The sequence below is a fragment of the Pristiophorus japonicus genome, chromosome 18, assembly GCF_044704955.1.
Source record: "Pristiophorus japonicus isolate sPriJap1 chromosome 18, sPriJap1.hap1, whole genome shotgun sequence".
NCBI classification, from domain to species: Eukaryota; Metazoa; Chordata; class Chondrichthyes; family Pristiophoridae; genus Pristiophorus; species Pristiophorus japonicus.
In genome coordinates, this window is record NC_091994.1 from 103,222,796 (window position 1) to 103,244,041 (window position 21,246).

Consider the following 21,246-nt stretch of genomic DNA (forward strand, 5'->3'; position numbering starts at 1 on the left):
CTAATGTATATAAGTTGAAATGATAACATTTTCATTATTTTGTAAAACAAAAATGATTGGTGCGTTGAGAGTAATGTTTCCTGCAGGATAACTGCCAATCCCAGATTTAATTAGGTTTCCCTTACATGCATGCAAAGTTTAAACTTCTGCAAAATTTCAATATTAAAGAAATATGATAACCTTTGCAAGTTGAATTACTTCCACAAGGTGGTCATCTTTTGGTTGAGATGTTAAGCTGAGACCTCATCTGCTCTTTCAGCTGGACAGAAACGATCCCTTGGCACTATTCAGCAGGGGGAATTCTCCCGCTGTCCTGGCCAACATTTATCCCTCAATCGCCATCACTAAAAACAGTTTATCTGGTCAGTTATCTCATTGCTGCTGTGGGTGCTTGCTGTGCATCATTTGGCTGCCACATTTCCCTATATTACAACAGTGACTACATTTCAAAAGTCCATCAATGGCTGTGAAGTGCTTTGGAACATCCTGAGGTCATGAAAGTTGTTATACGAATTCAAGTTCTTAGGAAAGGACTTGGGAAAGCAAAAGAAAACAAAACTATAATTAAAATGGTCACAGATGGGCATTTTATTTGCAATTTGATTCTTTTTACATTCTCTATCTCGGTATCACTTCTTCTTCCTTGTCATGTCACCAGGGATCCCTCAGAGAACCACTGCTGTGTTGGAAGAACATCATAGGCCGATTGTCCAGTGATATTTCCTGCCCATGAGCGCTCGCTCCATGAAGAAAAGCAGTTAAAAAAGAACATAAGAACATAAGAAATAGGAACAGGAGTAGACCATTTGGCCCCTCGAGCCTGCTCCACCATTCAATAAGATCATGGCTGATCTGATCCTGGCCTCAACTCCACTTCCCTGCCCACTCCCCATAACTCTTGACTCTCTTATCGCTCAAATATATATTCAATGACCCAGCCTCCACAGCTCTCTGGGGTAGAGAATTCCAAAGATTCACAACTCTTTGTGAGAAGAAATTTCTCCTCATTTCTGTTTTAATAAGGCAACCCTTTATTCTGAAACTATGCCCCCTAGTTCTAGATTCCCCCACGAGGGGAAACATCCTCTCTGCATCTACCCTGTCAAGCCCCCTCACAATCATATACATTATAAGAGAGTAATATACTACCTTTATTCAGATGGAGATTGACATTTTAAAAATACAGGTTATATATTAGCGATAGAAATGTTGGAATTATAGTTATTGTAACACAATCAATTGAAAACCATTTGCCGTGGGACAAAAATGTGGCTATTGGTACTCTTGTGTTTGACCTTTTTTTAATATTCATTCTCGCGATATGGGTGTCACAGGTAAGGCTGGCACATACTGCCCATCCCTAGTTGTCCTTGACAAGTTGGTGGCGGGCAGCCTTCTTGAACCATTGCAGTCCATGTGATAAGTCGTTTGATACAACTAAATGACTTCTTTGCCTCTTCAGAGGGAAGTTAAAAGTCAAGCACATTGGTGTGGGACTGGAGTCACATGTAGGTCAGACCGGGTAAGAACAGCTGGTTTCCTTGCCTGAAGAACATTTGTGAACCAATCAGGTTGTTACAACAGTCTGACAGCTTCATGGTCGTTTTTACTGGTGCCAGCTTTTTATGTCCCCTGATGGCATGGATGAGACGAATGGACCAACGTACTGGACTACAATTATTTATTTCCAAATTGTTAAAAAAAATAAACAGATTCTTCAACTCCTGTGGTGGGGGTTTGAACTTATATTATCTGGATTTTTAACCTCAGGATTGATTAGTCCAGTGAGATAACCACTAAGCTACTGCACCCATACCTTACTGTGGGTGGGTTACGAGTTGCCATCACTCCTATGCATTGAGGCATCAAATCCTTGCATTTGGAATACTCCATGACAATAGAAAATGCAGGAAGCTAAGAATTGTGTTACATATGGTAATCCTGATCTGTAGTATTTTAATCACAGTTCGCTAATTATTTTCTCCAGGGTTCTCTTGTACCTGAGGAGGTGCGGAGAAATGGAAGTGTTCCAGAAAACCAACCAACCAATGAAATACCTGCTCCTCCACCCCCTCCCCCACTCCCTGAAAGTATGTCAATCCCTCCTTCTCCTCCTCCCCCTCCGTTGCCAACAGAGACCTCACAGACCAGCAACCACCAGCGCAGACCTTCATCATCTGCGGGAAGTAAGTATTCATTCATTCATATTTTGGTCATTTTACCAATTTGGACAGAAAGAGCTGTTTCTCCAGTAATGAAATAGCTGAGGGTTGACCAAATAGGGATCGTAAAATTATGAAGGGGTCTGGTAGTCTAAACGTAAAGAAGATGTTTTCACTTGTGGAGGCGTCCAAAACTAGAGGCCATAAAAACAAGATAGTCATTAATAAATCCAACAAGGAATTCAGGAGAACCCTCTTTACCCAGAGAGTGGTGAGAATGTGGAACTTGCTACCACATGGAGTGATTGAGGGGAATAACATAGATGCCTTTAAGGGGAAGCTAGATAAACACATGAGGGAGAAAGGAATGGAAGGATATACAGATAGGGTTAGATGAAATAGGGTGGGAAGAGGCTGGTGTGAAGCATAAACACCGGCATGAACCAGTTGGGCCGAATGGTCTGTTTCAGTGCTGTGAACCTTTGTCATTGCTCAACTCTTTCCTTTTTAAAATGACCAAAACTGACTCCCAGTTTTAACCATTATATTGGCTGATTGCATCTTTGGCATTTTCTAAAGTCCTGATGCGAGCTTGAGTCCAGTGAAGTTAAATAATTTTAATGTTTATAAATGAAGTAAGGAATACGGTCCAGGTCAGAAATAAGACTGGGAAGTGCATTGGGATATTTTAGGAAAAAGAAAGTTTTAGTGGAGAAGAAGACTTGATTAGAAGGAAAACTAAAATTCAGGCCAGTTATTTGGGCAAAAATCAAAAACTAAACAGCTAAAGAGAGATTTTCCCGTAACGAATGTTGTTTGGGATGAACAGGCCTCTCGCTAAGATTACATTTTTCTTGTGTCTGGCCCAGCTGTCCTGCTACCACTAGATATTCTGTGAAGATCTGTTGATCAAAACTAACTTCAGGTAATCATTTTAATGTCCTTGTTTGGTTCAAGTCCCACTCCAGAGATTTGAGTGCATAATCTAGACTGACTTGTGCAGTATTGAGGGAGTGCTGCAATGTCGGGGTGTCATGTTTTAAATGAGACATTAAACCCCATCTGCTCTCTCAGTTGGACATAAAAGATCCCACGGCACTATTTCGAAGAAAAGCAGAGGAGTTCTCCCCATAGTCCTGGGCCAATATTTATCTCTTAATCAACATCACTTAAAGAAAAAATAGATGATCTGGTCATTATTGCATTGCTGTTTGTGGGACCTTCCTGTGTGTAAATTGGCTGCCGCGTTTCCTACTTTACAACAGTTACCACACTTCAAAAGTCATTCATTGGCTTTAAAGTGCTTTGGTGCATCCTGAGGTTGTCAAAGGTGGTATATAAATGCAAACGCTTTCTTTATTTATATGGGAACTTTAGAAATGAACCAGTATGAAGAGCACACCTTACCACGGACTGTGTGCACTAAAACTAGATGATCAGGCCCAAATGGCATCAATCTAGTGTTGACCATTCTGAAGAACAGGCTCATACAGCAGTGCACTATAATGCCAAACCAATCTGTGCCATGCCTGAGGATTGGGCATATAGCCTAAAATCCATACCAATGTCAAGGAACCTTGCCTGGCACTAATGCGTATCACAAATCTGTAGGCATATGGTCTGTAATTTTCCGATGTGCACTGGTGACACCAAGTTAGAAAATTCATCCTTATCTCAACATTTTGGGTTGCGTCATATTTAAAGAATAGATCCATTAACCAACACACTGATCTTCACAACATTCAAAGAGCAGGCCAATCTATTGGTCTACACCATATCTGACTTTCAAACCTATAGCTATACTGCTGAAACTATCCCTGTAAGTTTATTCATTGAAATCTAAGTTCAGGTTTGAGATGGTCGCAGTGGGTTGACATTGAACTAAATTAAGACGCCGCTGTCTTGTTCAATGCTGATCATTTTATTAATGTGTAAACACTGCTAGATAACAGATACATTGGCTTTTACCATAATGTAGAGGGTCATTTTGGGAGACAAGGCCCCCAGTGTAAAGTCTCGCTAGTGTTAAGTGGGATTGTGGCGATAGAGCTACAACATTGTAGCCCTCATTTTACGATCAACAACAGCACCTTTAATGTAGTGAAACGTCCCCAGGCGCTTCACAGGAGTATTATGAGACAAAAAATTTGAAACCGAGTCACATAAGGAGAAATTAGGGCATGTGACCAAAAGCTTGGTCAAAGAGGTAGGTTTTAAGGAGCGTCTTGAAGGAGGAAAGAGAGGTTGAGAGGCGGAGAGGTTGAGGCAGGGAGTTCCAGAGCTTAAGGCTTAGGCAACAGAAGGCATGGCCACCGATGGTTGAGCGATTATAATCAGTGATGCTCAAGAGGGCAGAATTAGAGGAGCGCAGACATCTCGGGGGGGTTGTGGGGCTGGAGGAGATTACAGAGATAGGGAGGGGCGAGGCCATAGAAGGATTTGAAAACAAGGATGAGAATTTTGAAATCGAGGCGTTACCCAACCGGGAACCAATGTAGGTCAGCGAGCACAGGGGTGATGGGTGAGCGAGACTCAGTGTGAGTTAGGACACAGACAGCGAGCACAGGGGTGATGGGTGAGCGGGACTCGGTGTGAGTTAGCGAGATCTGTGCACGCTGCTGGTGGGGCTCCATACCATGGGTGGGGTCTCTGCAAATTACCTCTCCGTAAAATGACTGTGTGGGTCTGATGGGGTCAGTGTTAGGTGAAAATGGGGTACTATGAAACATGTCGAGAACTGTATTGTCATACTGCATAAAACAAGTAAGCAGAAACTCATCGTGACCTTTTCATTTGTTAATGAGTCACTTTCATGCATTGATAAATCCCTCTAATAGAAAAATAAATATTTCCCTTTGAGTATTGAATATCTTTTTAGAATGGTATGCTATTGATTTATGGTGTAAGTACACAAGGTCTTATCTACCATCCCTTAACAATGGCTGATTAGCAAATTCATGAAAGCTGAATCTAAGGCTGGTCCTTCACAGGAAAGTTAACATACATTTTTCCTCCGTCTATTCTCTTCCTGCTGCCAAACAAAAAGTCGCCCTGTTAACACAAAAGTGAAAAATGAATCGAGATTCGCTGATGCATGTAAACACAGCAGCAAACTCGCCAGAGGAACATACTGAGGAGACAGATCGGCAAAGTAAAAATATCCAGGCCCTGAGAATAAATATTTTTCCAAAGTTTCTCGGTGTGATTGCTGTGTTTTGCTACTGGGTTCCTGCAATAAATAATAGCTGCTGTTATGATTTCATGTAAAAAAAAATATAGTCAACCATAAACCAACCTCAGAGTAAATGTCTTTCTGGGGATGAATATTGAGCCAAATAAGTTGAGTGTCTGAGGTGGCCATTTTGGATAGGCTCATGAAGTCAAATTTGAATGTTCGTGACTTTTAACAAATGGTATATTTATGTGATGCTACCTTCTGTGTCCTAACATTATCATAGTGGATGCTGGTAAACTAGAGTGAATGTCTGTCATTGAAACCACAAGAAAAAAGGATAATTATTTTATTGGAGGGGAGGTGGAAATCCCTTATGGGGTGGTCAGAGCTGTCTTATCAGTGGCACTCCACTGACAAAGTATGTGGCAAGTACTTTAGAAAAAAAGCTTCCATTGTTTTGCATTTTCTCATCTCTGGTAATTTAACATAGGTGTAAAATGCCTGGTACTATCATAATAGAATGTGCATCCTTACACAATTAGAGAGTATCAGAATTGTTGTCCTATTTATAATAGGATGGGTTATGCCCTGTCCGTGCTGATTGTCTACCCGAGGTGTACCATTCTGGGCACACCTGCAGGTGGGATGAGCTTTGCCACATGTTCTCTGAGACTGATGCATCTTCATTACTGTTGGTCAACACAGACATAGATTACTGCTTCCTGTCACCTATATTGCACAGGATGCTTGTGTGGAAGTATAACATTTGCAGCAAATGAAAAGTAGAGTGAGAAATACTGAAGCCATTTGCCTCCAACTGACAAAATACGCTTTTGTATTGCAATGTTGTGCCTCCAAATCGAAGATTTAATCTAACCGTGAGTAGCAACTGGGAAAGGTTTGTTTAAATCTCATCTGGTTAACGATTGGTCCATTTGGTGCCAATCCCTAAGAAACTTCTCCTGGCACATAATAAATTAGTTAAGTTGTCTTTCACTCTGTTTGTATTTTCTTGCATTGCTATCTGGAACCACCAGTAAAGTATCCGTCGATAAAGTACCAGTGCTGGTTGGACTCCTCCACTTCTTCACGTCAACATGACTGAAATAAGTTGAGTGTCTGAGGTGCCATTTTGCATAGGTTCATGAAGACAAATTTGAATTCCTGACCTATCAGAAGGTTGTAGGTTCAAGTCCCTCTCCAAGAACTTGAGCACATAAATCTAGGCTGACACTCCAGTGCAGTGCTGAGGGATTGCTGCACTGTTGGAGGTGCCGTCTTTTGGCTGAGATGTTAAACCAAGGCCCCGTCTGCTCTCTCAGGTGGATGTAAAAGATCCCGTGGCATAATTTCGAAGAAGAGCAAGGGGAGTTATCCCCAGTGTCCTGGCCAATATTTATCCCTCAATAAACATAACAAAAACAAATTATCTGGTCATTATCACATTGCTGTCTGTGGGAGCTTGCTGTGCGCAATTTGGCTGCTGCGTTTCCTACATTACAAAAGTGACTACACTCCAAAAAGTACTTCATTGGCTGTAAAGCGCTTTGAGACGTCCTGTGGTCGTGAAAGTCGCTATATAAATCCAAGTCTTTCATTCTTTATTTTACAAATGGTATATTTATGCGATGCCACTCTCTGTGTCCTAATGTTCTCATTGTGCATGTTGGTAAACCATAGTGAGTGTCTGCGACTGAAACCACAAGAAAAAGGATAACTCAAAGGAATTTTGGGAGTAGGTATGAAACCTGTATCCCAACTCTCCGTGGCAATTGTCTTTGGTATTTAAAGCCAACATTGTGCAAACTGCTAATAAGTTTTCGCAATAATGTTTGAACCAGTTGAGCTTCTGATGCATGGAATACTTGAGCAGCATTTAATCTAATCTTGAAACCATAGTGGGATTGAGAATTGTATTTACATTTATTTACCTACACATTAATATTGAATGGACTTCAGAGTAGTTCTTTGCATATGAATTACTTTGGAACATTTCTGAAAGATGTGATAAGATTCTAGCTAAATCCAAATATGGGGAACTTTCACCAGGGTGAAATGAGCCAGAGTGGAAATTGCATGAATGGATGTTGGATGGGGACAGATCTCTACTGAGATCCCCTCCATGTTCAAATAGCTTGACAGTATTCTCTGCCGAGACTCACAAATGAAGAACACAGTTGGACAAGGTACCAGAAGGCTGCCAGTGCCTATGGATACACAGCATTAATAAACACCTTCAGGAGAGGAGGGTTAAAAAGGGCAAAGATTGTGGATTTTTTTTTTTATGTAGCTATTTGGGCCGGAATTTTTCCGGCGCTTAGAGAACGGGATGGATGGTGGTCAAATTTAAATTTAAATTAAAATGATTGACAGCAGGTCACTCTACTTTCCCAGGTGTTGGGTCTGTCAACGCTGAACAGACCCAACATGCAGCAGCAGGGGAGGCAATTTAGGTCATTATGGCCTTGTTAAGACCCAATTAAAATGAATTTTGAGAGGAACTTACCATTTTTCCAGGTTGTCCACCTAGTTAACACTGCTCGGGGATCATGTCAGGTAAGGACGTCAGGAGTTGTGTGACCATGAATTAATTTCTTTACTTGACACCTGCAATTGTGCTATAAAAGCTCCCAACTCACAGCTGTTCACTTTCCAAGATCAAAAGCTGTTGCTTACTGCATTTGGAAGGCAGATTGAGCTTTATGCAGGTTACAAATGTTTGGAGCAATTTCTCTATCCAGTGTCACCTCATTGGAACAATCTCTCTCACCACTGACAGATCGCTTCTGTCATCTCAAGTTCACCTGCCATCTATTACATTAGCATCGATGTGCTTGAAACTATTTCACTTTGGTCCTCAGAATCCCACACCAGAAGCACCAACAACACCACCCTTTTCCACAATCAACTGATGCTGCACAGGACACAGAGTATCAGCACCCGACTACATTGCTGCCCGAGACACCAGGGATTGCCTAACCATGGCCAGATTTATTTCACTTGACGCTTTACACCCTGGTTGCCACATGATGTGCCAGGTTGGCACCACCTCACACCAACACCATAAAGCATCCCTACAACACTCAAGCCATTCCTTTCACACTCATTGCCATTGCGGGGGGTACCATTATGTCTCACCATTCACAGTAATTCACTAAGCCACTTCCAAAGGTGCACACAAATCTGTCCAAGAATGCAAAGTGTTGAAAATAAAGGTTTCAATGTTTACAGCACATTAACAGAAACTTTACATAAGAACATAAGAAATAGGAGCAGGAGTAGGCCATACGGCCCCTCAAGCATGCTCCGCCATTTAATATGATCATGGCTGATCCGATCATGGACTCAGGTCTACTTCCCCACCTGCTCTCCATAACCCCTTATTCCCTTATTGTTTAAGAAACTCTCTATTTCGGTCTTAAATTTATTCAATGTCCCAGCTTCCACAGCTCTCTGAGGCAGCGAATTCCACAGATTCACAACCCTCTGAGAGAAGAAATTTCTCCTCATCTCAGTTTTAAATGGGCAGCCCCTCTTTCTAACATTATGCCCTCTAGTTCTAGTCTCCCCAATCAGTGTAAACATCCTCTCTGCATCCACCTTGTCAAGCCCCTTCATAATCTTATACGTTTCGATAAGATCACACCTCATTCTTCTGAATTCCAACGAATAGCGGCCCAACCTACTCAATCTTTCCTCATAAGTCAACTCCCTCATTTCCGGAATCAACCTAGTGAACCTTCTCTGAACTGCCTCCAAGGCAAGTATATCCTTTCGTAAATATGGAAACCAAAACTTCATGCAGTATTCCAGGTGTAGCCTCACCAATACCCTGTACAACTGTAGCAAGACTTCCCTGCTTTTATACTTCATCCCCTTTGCAATAAAGGCCAAGATACCATTGGCCTTCCTGATCACTTGCTGTACCTGCATACTATCCTTTTGTGTTTCATGCACAAGTACCCCCAGGTTCCGCTGTACTGCAGCACTTTGCAGTCTTTCTCCATTTAAATAATAACTTGCTCTTTGACTTTTTCTGCCAAAGTGCATGACCTCACACTTGCCAACATTATACTCCATCTGCCAAATTTTTGCCCACTCACTTAGCCTGTCTATGTCCTTTTGCAGATTTTTTGTGTCCTCCTCACACATTGCTTTTCCTCCCATCTTTGTATCATCGGCAAACTTGGCTACGTTACACTCAGCCCCTTCCTCCAAGTCATTAATATAGATTGTAAATAGTTGGGTTCCCAGCACTGATCCCTGTGGCACCCCACTGGTTACTGATTGCCAACCTGAGAATGAACCATTTATCCAGACTCTCTGTTTTCTGTTCGTTAGCCAATCCTCTATCCATGCTAATATATTACCCCCAACCCCGTGAACCTTTATCTTGTACATGAACATTGGCTAAAACACACAAATGCCTAGCCTTGTGTGTTGTTACTTGGTATGATTGGACTAGGATGAGGGTGAGTGTGAGAGGTTGCTAGTGAGATGGGGAAGTGATAATGTAGGTAGAGAGATGGGTGGAGGTGCAAGGTAAGTTGGTGTGAGTAAGGATGTGTAGGAGTAGGGTAAGGAAGGCAGAGTGACGAGGATGTGATAAGTGGCACAACAGGCTGAGGTTGAAGTGTGGCTTTGCAATAGCGTTTTGTGATCCACTGAGATCATTAAAAGTTTTGCGCCACTGCAGCCAGGTCCTCCTGACAACATTCCTGCTTGGGTCCTCCTGTGCAATGTGCAACTGGGCTGCTTTGATCTCCTGGGGAGGTCTCTTCCACCCATTGGAAGGGAAGAGAACCTCCCAGCATGCTCTGACTCCTTCCACAAGCATGTGGAGGGAGTCATGGACGAGGCTGGGTGCATCTCTGTGCAATGCTTGTCAGTGTTTGCAGCACCTCAATGCTGTAGAACACTGACAGCACAACTGTCCAAATAAATTAGGGCAAAGGCCCTTTAAGGAAACCAGCTGATGATGCGTCATCAAATGACGTCATCAGACCCGCTTCCTTCAATTGGCCAGGGAACGCGCTGGGTGGGCTTAACAAGACCAATCAGCGTGAAATCAGCGGGTTGGAGCTAACAGTGAGGTCGGGAACCACCACCTGCATCGGACTCACCGAGGTAGGAGAAATCGTGGCCTTAGTTTCTGCTTGGCTCAGTTGGTAGGCTTCTCGCCTCTGAACCAGAAGATTGTGGGTTCAAGTCCCTTGAGTGCATAACCTAGGCAGACTCTTCAATGTAGTACAGAGGGTTTCTGCATTGCCGCAGGTGGACTTTTCAGATAAGCTGTTAAGCAGAAACCTGCTCAGGCAAACAATCCCATTGCACCTTTAGCAGGGGAGATCTCCCAGTGTCCTGGCCAATATTTATCCCTCAACCAACACCACCAGAACAGATTATCTGGTCATTCATCTCATTGCTGTTTGTGGGACCTTGCTGTGTGCAAATTTGCTGCCGCATTAACCTACATAACAACAGTGACTACTTATCCCCTCGGTGAAGCATTTTGGAATGCCCTGAGGATATGATAGGTGCTATCTACATTCAAGTTGTTTGTTGTTTTTTCTTTCAAAGTGCAAATCAGCGTTCTATACCTATGTTGATATTTATTGTATGACAAAGGGATGGTGCCATGCTTGAAGCAGCAAATCTATTTTCTTGAATAGCTTATAGCTTTTTTTTTACATTGAACTTATAATTCTAGTCCAAAAGCAAAATACTGCAGATGCTGGAATCTGAAATAAAAACAGAAAATGTTGGAAATACTCAGCAGATCAAGCAGCATCTGTGGAGAGAGAAACACAGTTAATGTTTGAGGTCGATGACCCTCAAGTTAGAGATGTAACAGGTTTTTAAGCAAGTGTAGGGGCAGGGAAAGGATGGAGGGGAGGAAAGGTCTTTTGTTTCTTAAATTGCCCCATTACCATCTCCTTTTGCCTTGCACCATCATCCCTTTTGTCTCTTAATCTCTCCTGCCCTCCATTCTATCTCAGACCTTCCCTTTCGTTCTCCCCAACAGGCAGGCAGCTTGCCGGCTTTTGAATGTGAAATTTTCTACAGACGCGAAATTTTGAATGGGCCGCACAACTCGTTAAAGGGACCGAGCACCCAAAAACAATCAGAGGCAACATTATAAACTGCTTTATGTATACCGTCCATAATTTGCGGGCAGGATTTCTGGTACTTAAAGAGGATGAAAAATCATGGGTTACTTATTGTGCGGAGTACTCCTTTAATATCCGTGTAAAAGTATATTTGTGATAAAAAATATTTGTGATGGTTTGAAAAAAAAGCTATACAGTTCCTACCCCAAAACTCGAAAAGGGGAGACAATTGAGGAGAAAAAAGAAGGTAAGGCCACAGTTTGTGCACAGTTTTGGTCTCCTAATCTGAGGAAGGACATTCTTGCTATTGAGGGAGTGCAGCGAAGGTTCACCAGACTGATTCCCGGGATGACAGGACGACATATGAAGAAAGATTGGGTCGACTAGGCTTGTATTCAGTGGAGTTTAGAAGAATGAGAGGAGATCTCATAGAAACATATAAAATTCTGACGGGATTGGACAGGTTAGATGCAGGAAAAATGTTCCCGATGTTGGGGAAGTCCAGAACCAGGAGTCACAGTCTAAGGATAAGGGGTAAGCCATTTAGGACCGAGATGAGGAGAAACTTCTTCACTCAGAGAGTTGTGGGCATGTGCAATTCTCTACCACAGAAAGTTGTTGAGGCCAGTTCGTTAAATATATTCAAAAGGGAGTTAGATGTGGCCCTCACGGCTAAAGGGATCAAGGGGTATGGAGAGAAAGCAGGAATGAGGTACTGAAGTTGCATGATCAGCCATGATCATATTGAATGATGGTGCAGGCTCGAAGGGCCGAATGGCCTATTCCTGCATCTATTTTCTACGTTTAAGATAGGATTCCCAATGATTTGTTCATAAAGTACGGATCATTCACTGGGTCATCTGTGGTCCTAGATGACCCAGCAATGCATTACTCACACAACGGGCGAGTGAGTAATGCATTGATGAATCATTTAGCGTTCATCTCGCATCCAGTGGTGCTTTGCTTTGAGAAATACAGGAAGTTGATACTCAAACATAACCAGCCCTGCCCGAAAGCTGCACACAATAGCCATCCCCTTCCATAATTGTGGTTGAACCTGCACGCCACACATGTTATACACTATGCTTGATGTACAATCTGCACAGTATTTCTAAGCTCAAAACATTATTGCCAAACATTTTGATTTTCCTTTCAAATTTACAGCTGGAAAGTTAAGTATAATGTACTCCAAATTTTAGCTTTCTTTAAACTGTGGTGCGTGGTGATGGGGTAGAGGAAAGGGATCTCGGGGCACTGATTCATTAAAAGTAGCAAAGCATGTTAACAAGGCCATAAAAAGTGCAACAAAAGCACTAGGATTCATTTCTAGAGCAACAGTATTGAAAAGCCAGAGAAGTTACACACTGTGACAGCTGCCCCAGTGAACTCAGGAGCAGGTGGATGTAAAAGACCCCGGGGCATTATTCAAAGTAGAGAAGGGAAGACCCACAACCTTATTGAATTTACTGTATAATTCACAATGCTTCACTCAGCTGTACAATCTGATTTAGTCAGAAACAAAGAACTGCACTTGTTGGAGTAAATCGTACCGGATTAGGGAGTGATTTTTTTTTTAAGTAAATGCTGGAAAATAAACAGAAAATGCTGGAAATACACAGCAGGTGCATCAGCATGTGAAAGAGAAAGCTCGGTTAATAATGCAGGTGTGTTCTGATGAAAAGGTTACACACGAAACATTCATCTGCCTTTTCTATTTTGAAATTGTGCGCATTTCATTTAAACTTTATAACGAATAAAGGGCCCGAAATTGCCTTGTTTTGCGCCTCCCGTTAATGGGAGGGGGTGGGGGGCGCTACCGACTCCCGCGAAACTGCGCTGGAGTTAGCGGAGACGCTGACACGATAGCACCACGCCCCGCCAGTAGGGCTGCCGCGCAACCGACGATGACGCCGTCGGTGTGCGCGGCGACCCCTTTCCGCCCCGCGGTGGAAATTGGCCAGCGTCCCGCGAGCGGCGGCAGCGCCAGCCCTCATGGGTCGCGAACCAGGCCGGCGTCCGCTCGCTGGGCGAAAGTTAAAGGGATGGCGGGGAGCGCCGCGCACCACCATTTTGTAGGTTTGACCGACTCATTGGTCAGCCCGTCTTCGTCCTCCATTGCACTCAGCCGCACACCGCCCTGGCAATCCAGTGGAGGCCATCAGAGGCCATGCAGAGTGCACGGCAGCCCACCCTTTAACGGAAGAGGAGGGTAATTGAAACGCGTCAGCGTTATGCAGAGCAGCTGCGTAGCGCTGACGAACGCGCCCGAGTAGCGCCCCCGAGCCCGCCCCAACAGGAAGTGGAGTGCGGGACATTGCGCTCCACTTCCTGTGAAGGGCGGTAACCGCAATTTCGCGGCCGGGGCTGGACCTCCGCGCTGGGTGCAGGATGTCCCCCCCGATTCGGGGCGCTGAAGAATTTCGCCCCCAAAGACTTTTAAAAAGTCAATCTTGGGTTGTGGGCGTCGCTGGCAAGGCCAACATTTATTGCCCATCCTTAGTTTCCCTGAGAAGATGGTGGTGCGTCTTGTTCTGGAATCGCTAGTAGCGATTATGATACATCTGAGTGGCTTGCGAGGCCACTTCAGAGGGTAGTTAAGAGACACTCACATAGGTGTGGGGACTGGAATCATATATAGGCCAGACTGGGTAAGGATGGTTGGCTTGCTTCCCTAAAGGTGAACCAGTTGGGTATTTACGCCATCTATGGGAAACCACTTCCGTGGGCACACTGGCCAGGATTGTCTACCTCCATTCTCTTCAGCCTGCAATTTTCTGTCATTAAGCAGAATGGGTGGAAAATAGCAGGTGGTGAGCGCGGAAACGGAAAACCACAGACACTGAGAGATATCCAGAGAGATTATCGCTGGGACGACAGCCTGTGACTACTCCATTGAATCAGTGTTAGCTACCTCAGTGGAAACGCTGAGAGATGCATTTGCATGACAACAGTAGCAAAACGTCAGAAGAGGTTAGAATAAGGTTGCATTGCAAAATAACAAAATCATTGTTTCTGGTTAACTGGTTTGAGATCAGTAAATCTAATTAATCGCATCCCCTTCTCTCCAGAAGTTCAACAACCATTTTGACAATTGTGCAGCTTATTATGTTGTGTTTTCTGTGTCGTTACTCTCTCTAATGGCTTTTTTTTCCTCTCTCTCCTTCTGCCTTCTCTTTTGTTTCTCCCTGTTGTTGTGTAATTGTTCCATTCCTCACGCCTGCTCTCTCTCTACACTCTACTGACAAACAATGCTCCCCCGTGTCACCATTTGCTTGGGTCACGGCACCTCGTACCTCGTGCCATGTGATTTCCTATTGTGTAACATTTCTGTCAATGGTCGATGCGCACGGAACTGGCAATTCCCTTGCCATGCCTGCCTCTCTCTTTGAATGTTCCTATCCATCCAGAAGGCAAAGGACCGAAGCTAACCAAGAGTAAGTAACTTGATCGTAGTCGTCCCTATGAGTTAGCTAGTCCTCGGTAAGGCGGTGAAAACCAGATAAGATCACGTCGCCAGTACTGGAAGAAACGCTGAGCTAAAGCGATCTGTTCTGGTCTCCTGTTGCACCAAAGGTGGGTGGGAATCAATTCAGACTTTCTACTTTTTGCTTCCTGATATAAAGTGATTTATCATATTGGCCAACCTGGTCTTATCAGGTTTTGACTGTATCGTTCCAACTGTCTCGCTAAGTAGCTGTGATGCAAGACCTGTGTCCGTGGTCTTTAGGTTGCAGAAGATTAGTTTTTAGCTTAACCTATGTTCACATATTTCAGAAGTGCTCCAAAATTCTGCTTTGTGTTGTGGTGTGTCTATTCCCAATGTAGCGTATCAGTATTTTTGGAGTAAAGTGCCCTGGGTATAAGCACTGTTTTGTTTTCACAAATTCATTTTAGATCAGTGCATATTCTTGTTCCAAGTACAAAATAAGAAGATTTGTTGTGTATTGAGATAAGTACGAAGTGTAGCGACATTATAAATCAGCCATGAAGACCTCCAGTGAAATCATAAACATCTTTTAAAGGACAGTCCTTAGAGTTTCACTAGGAATTTTAGGGAGTCAGTGATGAGCCGTCATGAATTGAAAATTGTCGTTAAAGAGAGTGAGGAGAAACGTTCGGAGAAATATCTTTACACAGGCGGTTGTTGGAGCTTGGGATGCTTTGCCACAATGAGTAGCTGATGCATAGACCATTGTGCCTCTTAAAGGAAAAGTGGATCAATAGTTGAAGTACGGGAAGCTACAGGGCTATGGGCAGTGTGCGGAGCAGTGGATTTCGTTTTGGAGTGCTCTAGCAAGGAGGATAGGGTGGGCTAAATACCCTCCTTCTGTGCTGTAAGCTTCAATGGATATTGGTGCTGAATTCCAAAATGGAGGAATCATCATAAATGCATTTACAGTGTCATTACCCACAGAGACCAGAGGAATCCTTATCCCATTATTGGGTAATAATGCAGCTAGAGAAAGATATAGAAATGCTACATTGGCGTAAACTGTCCAGGATGGAAACTAGATGGAACCATATCGCTAACATGGACTGATGAATTTCCCAGGAGATTTATGTTTACGCTCTGATGCTGTATGAAAGAAAGGTTTTTAATTAAGTTTCCCAATATTGCATATGTTCCCTGTAATACACAGTGTGCAGCGTGCTGAGGTTTTACAGCTATTTAATCTTCCGCCCCCTCTGCTCAATTGTAACTTCTGTCAGATTTGACTTATTGGTTTAGGACTGTCCTGACTTAAAAGTGAAAGTGTGTGAGTGCATAGATCAAATACAGGCGGTACACTGTTGGGGCCCATCGAGACCAGAATTCATTTTGTACTCTCGGTTGCCTGGGTCACAGTGTGTCAATAAGATTCAATTTTGGCCCACTTCCATTTTGAGTGGAATAGATTACCTGGTGCATCAGATTTTTTTTAATATGGACAAAGGAACAAGGAAAATGTGTGAGAATAATTGAGTTTTGTGCACACCCTAAATTGGATAAATATGTAGTACGGGAACATAGTCTGAGACATTATTCCAGCTCCTGACACTTAAATTGTTGCTGCTAATCCCTAAAGTTTTAGGCCCTAAGCTCTAGAATTCCCTCCCTAAATGTCGCCGCCTCTCTATCTCTCCTTTAAGTCGCTCCTTAAAACCTACCTCTTTGACCAAGCTTTTGATCACCTGTCCTAATGTCTCCTTATATGACTCAGTGTCAGATTTTGTCTGCTAACGCTCCTGTGCTGTGCCTTGGGATGTTTTACTACGTTCAAGTTGTTGTTGCTGTCTCCTCCTTGTGGCTTTGAATACATATCTCACAAGGAGGGAAGCCCTTTTTATTTTCACACTGAAAACTGGGCACTTGGCCTTCGTTAGAGGCACTCTGCATTTAGCTCCTGCAGCTCCCGTATTTGTTTTTATTACACGTTCCTTTTTGACCACTTTGGTCCATTCTTCCTCTTTCTCCTTCCCCTCACAATCAGCTATGGGACGCAGCTTTGCCCGGTTAAATCATTGATTTACTCGGCTGGATTTTCGGGTGCTTTGCGACCGGGTTTCCGCCACGTTTTGACCCTCCGCGGCGGAAACCCGCGACCCTCGGTTCCTTGTTTGCGGCGGCGCTCGGAAGCACTGCCGGGGAGGGCGGCACCGGGCGTGGAACGTCTCGGATTGCGTCACCATCCGAGTTTTCGAGACTCGCCCCACCCGTACGCCATGTCCTGAAGACCGCCACGTAAATCCTTGCGGTGCAGCCCTGCCGGCAGCGGTCAGTTAGAAAACCTCAAAAAAAGGCAACTTAAAGATTTCATTTATTTTTATTTTTTTTGCAGCGATTTGTTAGGTAATGGTCTTAGTAATGTTTTTTTGAATTCCCGCCCCCCCCCCCCGCCCCAGCCCCAAGGCCTCTGTCGCTGCACTCCCGGCCCCGCACTAAAGTAGGCGACGATCGCGTTCTGCGCCCCGAATAATTGTGCAACGCCTCCCTTTGTGCGCAGACCCCAAAGGCCGAAAGTTGGGCCTTCAATCAGTAATGCAGCAAAAACGGTAATTTTCATATATCGCTTGCGTTTTCGCCCAAAAAAAACCAAAATCCAGCCCATTGAGCCACACGGGTGGTTTTGTTGAGCCCAGACCAAGATTGTCAACTGGAATATCAGACAGTTACATGTAAAGAATGTCATGCTAATGTATAATACACTCAAAACATGTTTTAAAAGGTTTCTGAGAAAGCTTGAATGGCAACTCCTTGTGGGAACAGCAGTTTGGTGATGGTGCCTAGCCCTTTGGGATCTGGGTTTCACAACTGACATTGTTATGCATGCTAAAGAGTTGTTTCGGATCCAGAACTAGGGGTATAAAAACAGACAATGCTGGAAATCTCAGTGGGTCTGGAGAGAAAAACAAAGTTAACGTTTCGGGTCAACGATCCTTCGTCAGAACTGACGAATGTTCGAAAAGAGGCACATTCTTAACAAGCACTGAAAGGGGGAGGGGAAGGACAAAAGGGAAGGTCGGTGATAGGGTGGATGGCAGGAGAGATTAGAGAGACAAAAGGGATGATGGGCCGAATGAAATGGTAATGACAGAAGTTAGAAAAAGGTTCATCTGGATAGGGTGTGAATGGCAGAGTAATGATCAGCTGCCATTAGAGACAAAGGACCCGAATTTAATGAAGGCCTCCGCCTGCCCAAGTGCTGCCCAAAGGACCACAGAGGTATCTGACGGTAATTTGAGCAGAGTTTTCATCGGAGAGGTCCCTCGAAGGTTGGCAAGTGGCAAATGAGCGACTTATGCCACCAATCTGGGCGGCAGCCGGCGGGAGCTCTCATTCTCGGCGGCAAAGGCGCTTGCTGCCCAAGTGCCGCCGAGGATGGTGTCGGGCCCACGGAGGGCCGAACAGCTGAAAAGTAAAAGCATTTAAAAAAAAATGTAAAAACCATCTGAAGACCTTCAAGGGACCCCATCCAGGTAAGTTCCTGTAAAGAAAAAAATTACAAGAAGTGTACTCACCTTTTTTCACCATCTTCCTACCTATCGTCGGGGACAGACCAGCCTGCAGCTAACAGTCCACCCCCGTACTACCACCGACTCCCGCCTGCATCAATGTCGCAGCTCGGCGGGCGGGAGATCTGATGGCGGCTGGCGCTTCCCAGCGGCTCTCTCCTCCCACCCGCTCCAGCCCGCTCCAAACCGCGTCGAAAATGGCGCTGGGCCGTTTGACAAGAGGAATGTCAGCGGCGGTCGCCGGTAGTTCTTCAATTTCTGACCCAAAGAGAAAAAAAAGAAAAAAAAGTATAGGCGGAGGGGGGGGCGGGGAAAGGGAGCCAAGGATTGGCAGCGGTTACGCTCTGAAATTGTTGAACTCGATGTTGAGTCCAGAAGGCTATAAAGTGCCTAAACGAAAGATGAGGTGCTGTTCCTCGAGCTTGCGTTGAGCTTCGTTGGAACAGTGCAGGAGACCGAGGACGGAGAGGTCGGAGTGGGAGTGGAGTGGAGAATTAAAGTGACAGGCGATCAGAAGCTCAGGGTCACACTTACGGACTGAACGGAGGTGTTCAGCAAAGCGGTCACCCAATCTATGCTTGGTCTCCTCAGTGTGGAGGAGACCACATCGTGAGCAGCGAATACAGTATACTAAATTGAAAGAAGTAGAAGTAAATCGCTGTTTCACCTGGAAGGAGTGTTTGGGGCCCTGGACAGGGGGAAGGGAGGAGGTCAAAGGGCAGGTGTTGCATCTCCTGCGTTTGCCCGGGAAGGTGCTGTGGGAAGGGGAGGGGTTGCTGGGGGTGACTGCGGAGGGAGCGGTCCCTTCGGAATGCTGAGAGGGAAGGAGCGGGGAAGATGTGATTGGTAGTGGGATCACGCTGGAGGTGGCGGAAATGGCGGAGGATGATCCGTTGAATGAGGCGGCTGGTGGGGTGAAAGGTGAGGACAAGGGGAACCCTGTCATGGTTCTGGGAGGGAGGGGAAGGGGTTAGAGCAGAGGTGCGGGAAATAGAACGAACACGGTCGAGGGCCATGTTAACCACGGCAGAGGGGAATCCTCGGTTGAGGAAGAAGGAAGACATGTCAGAGACACAAGTGTAAAAGGTGGAGTCATCAAAGCAGATGCGATGGAGAAACTGGGAAAACGGAATGGAAAGGATGCAGGGTGGGAGGAAGTGCAGTCCAGGTAGCTGTGGGAGTCAGTGGGCTTATAGTGGATACTGGTCGACAGCCTATCCCCAGAAATGGAGACAGAGAAGTCGAGGAAGGGAAGGGAAGAGTCGGAGATGGACCGTGTGAAGGTGAGGGAAGGGTGGAAATTGGATGCAAATTGAATGAAATTTTCAAGTTCAGGGCGAGAGCAGGAAACGGCACTGATACAGTCATCAATGTACTGGAAAAAGAGGTGAGGGAGAGGACCCGAGTAGGACTGGAACAAAGAATGTTCTCAGGAACTAGGGGTCATGGTCTCAGGATAAGGGGTGTGCCATTTAGGATTGAGGTGAGGAGAAATGTCTTCACTCAGAGAGTGGTGAATCTTTAGAATTCTCTACCCCAGAGGGCTGTGGATGCTCAGTTGTTGAGTATATTCAAGACAGAGATCAATAGATTTTTGGATACTAAGGAAATCAAGGGATATGGCGATAGGGCGGGAACGTGGAGTTGAAGTTGAATAGAAGATCAGCTACGATCTTATTGAATGGCGGAGCAGGCTCGAGAGGACAAATAGCCTACCCCTGCTCCTATTTCTTATATTATGTTCTTAAAATGTTTTTCAATATATTTGATCAGATACCTGGAGGAAAACATGTCGGTTTTCTGGAAAGTTTTAAGTTTTCTTCAACTCCCCCTTCTCCAATTTTCTCCCTACTCCTCCTGATTGTGTTGACTGCTTGCTGGGCATGGTGCTTTCATATATACTGACCGCCTTTCAATAGCTCAGCCAGTGGTCATTCTAGCTGAGCTGGTCAAATATGAGGTTATCCACTTTGGTAGCAAAAACAGGAAGACAGAATATTATCCAAATGGTGACAGATTAGAAAAAGGGGAGGTGCAATGAGACCTGGGTGTCATGGAACATCAGTCATTGAAAGTTGGCATACAGGTGCAGCAGGCGGTGAAGAAGGCAAATGGCGTGTTGGCCTTCATAGCGAGAGGAGCAGGGAGGCCTTACTGCAGTTGTACAGAGCCTTGGTGAGATCACACCTTGAATATTGTGTTCAGTTTTGGTCTCCTAATCTGAGGGAGGACATTCTTGCTATTGAGGGAGTGCAGCGAAGGTTCACCAGACTGATTCCCGGGATGGCAGGACTGACATATGAAGAAAAACTGGATTGACTGGGCTTATATTCACTGGAATTTAGAAGAATGAGGGGGGATCTCATTTAATCATATAAAATTCTGACGGGATTGGACAGGTTAAATGCAGGAAGAATGTTCCCGATGTTGGGAAAGTCCAGAACCAGGAGTCACAGTCTAAGGATAAGGGGTAAGCCATTTAGGACCGAGATGGGGAGAAACTTCTTCACTCAGAGAATTGTGAACCTGTGGAATTCTCTACCACAGAAAGTTGTTGAGGCTAGTTCGTTAGATATATTCAAAAGGGAGTTAGATGTGGCCCTTACGGCTAAAGGGATCAAGGGGTATGGAGAGAAAGCAGGAATGAGGTACTGAAGTTGCATGATCAGCCATGATCATATTGAATGGTGGTGCAGGCTCGAAGGGCCGAATCGCCTACTCCTGCACCTATTTTTTACGTTTCTATGTTTCTTATAATTTCCAATCATTATAAGCCTAGTCGATCCAGTCTGAGTGTTGGCGGATT

General features: G+C 44.6%; 1 protein-coding gene across 1 annotated transcript in view; it reads left to right on the forward strand.

The window, feature by feature from the left end:
* espn (espin) overlaps positions 1–21,246 on the forward strand; it is a 196,131-nt gene that overhangs the window by 129,502 nt on the left and 45,383 nt on the right. The window contains exon 9 of the mRNA XM_070861017.1: positions 1,988–2,186. Coding sequence (XP_070717118.1) covers positions 1,988–2,186 — 199 coding nt within the window. The remainder of the gene's footprint in view (positions 1–1,987; positions 2,187–21,246) is intronic.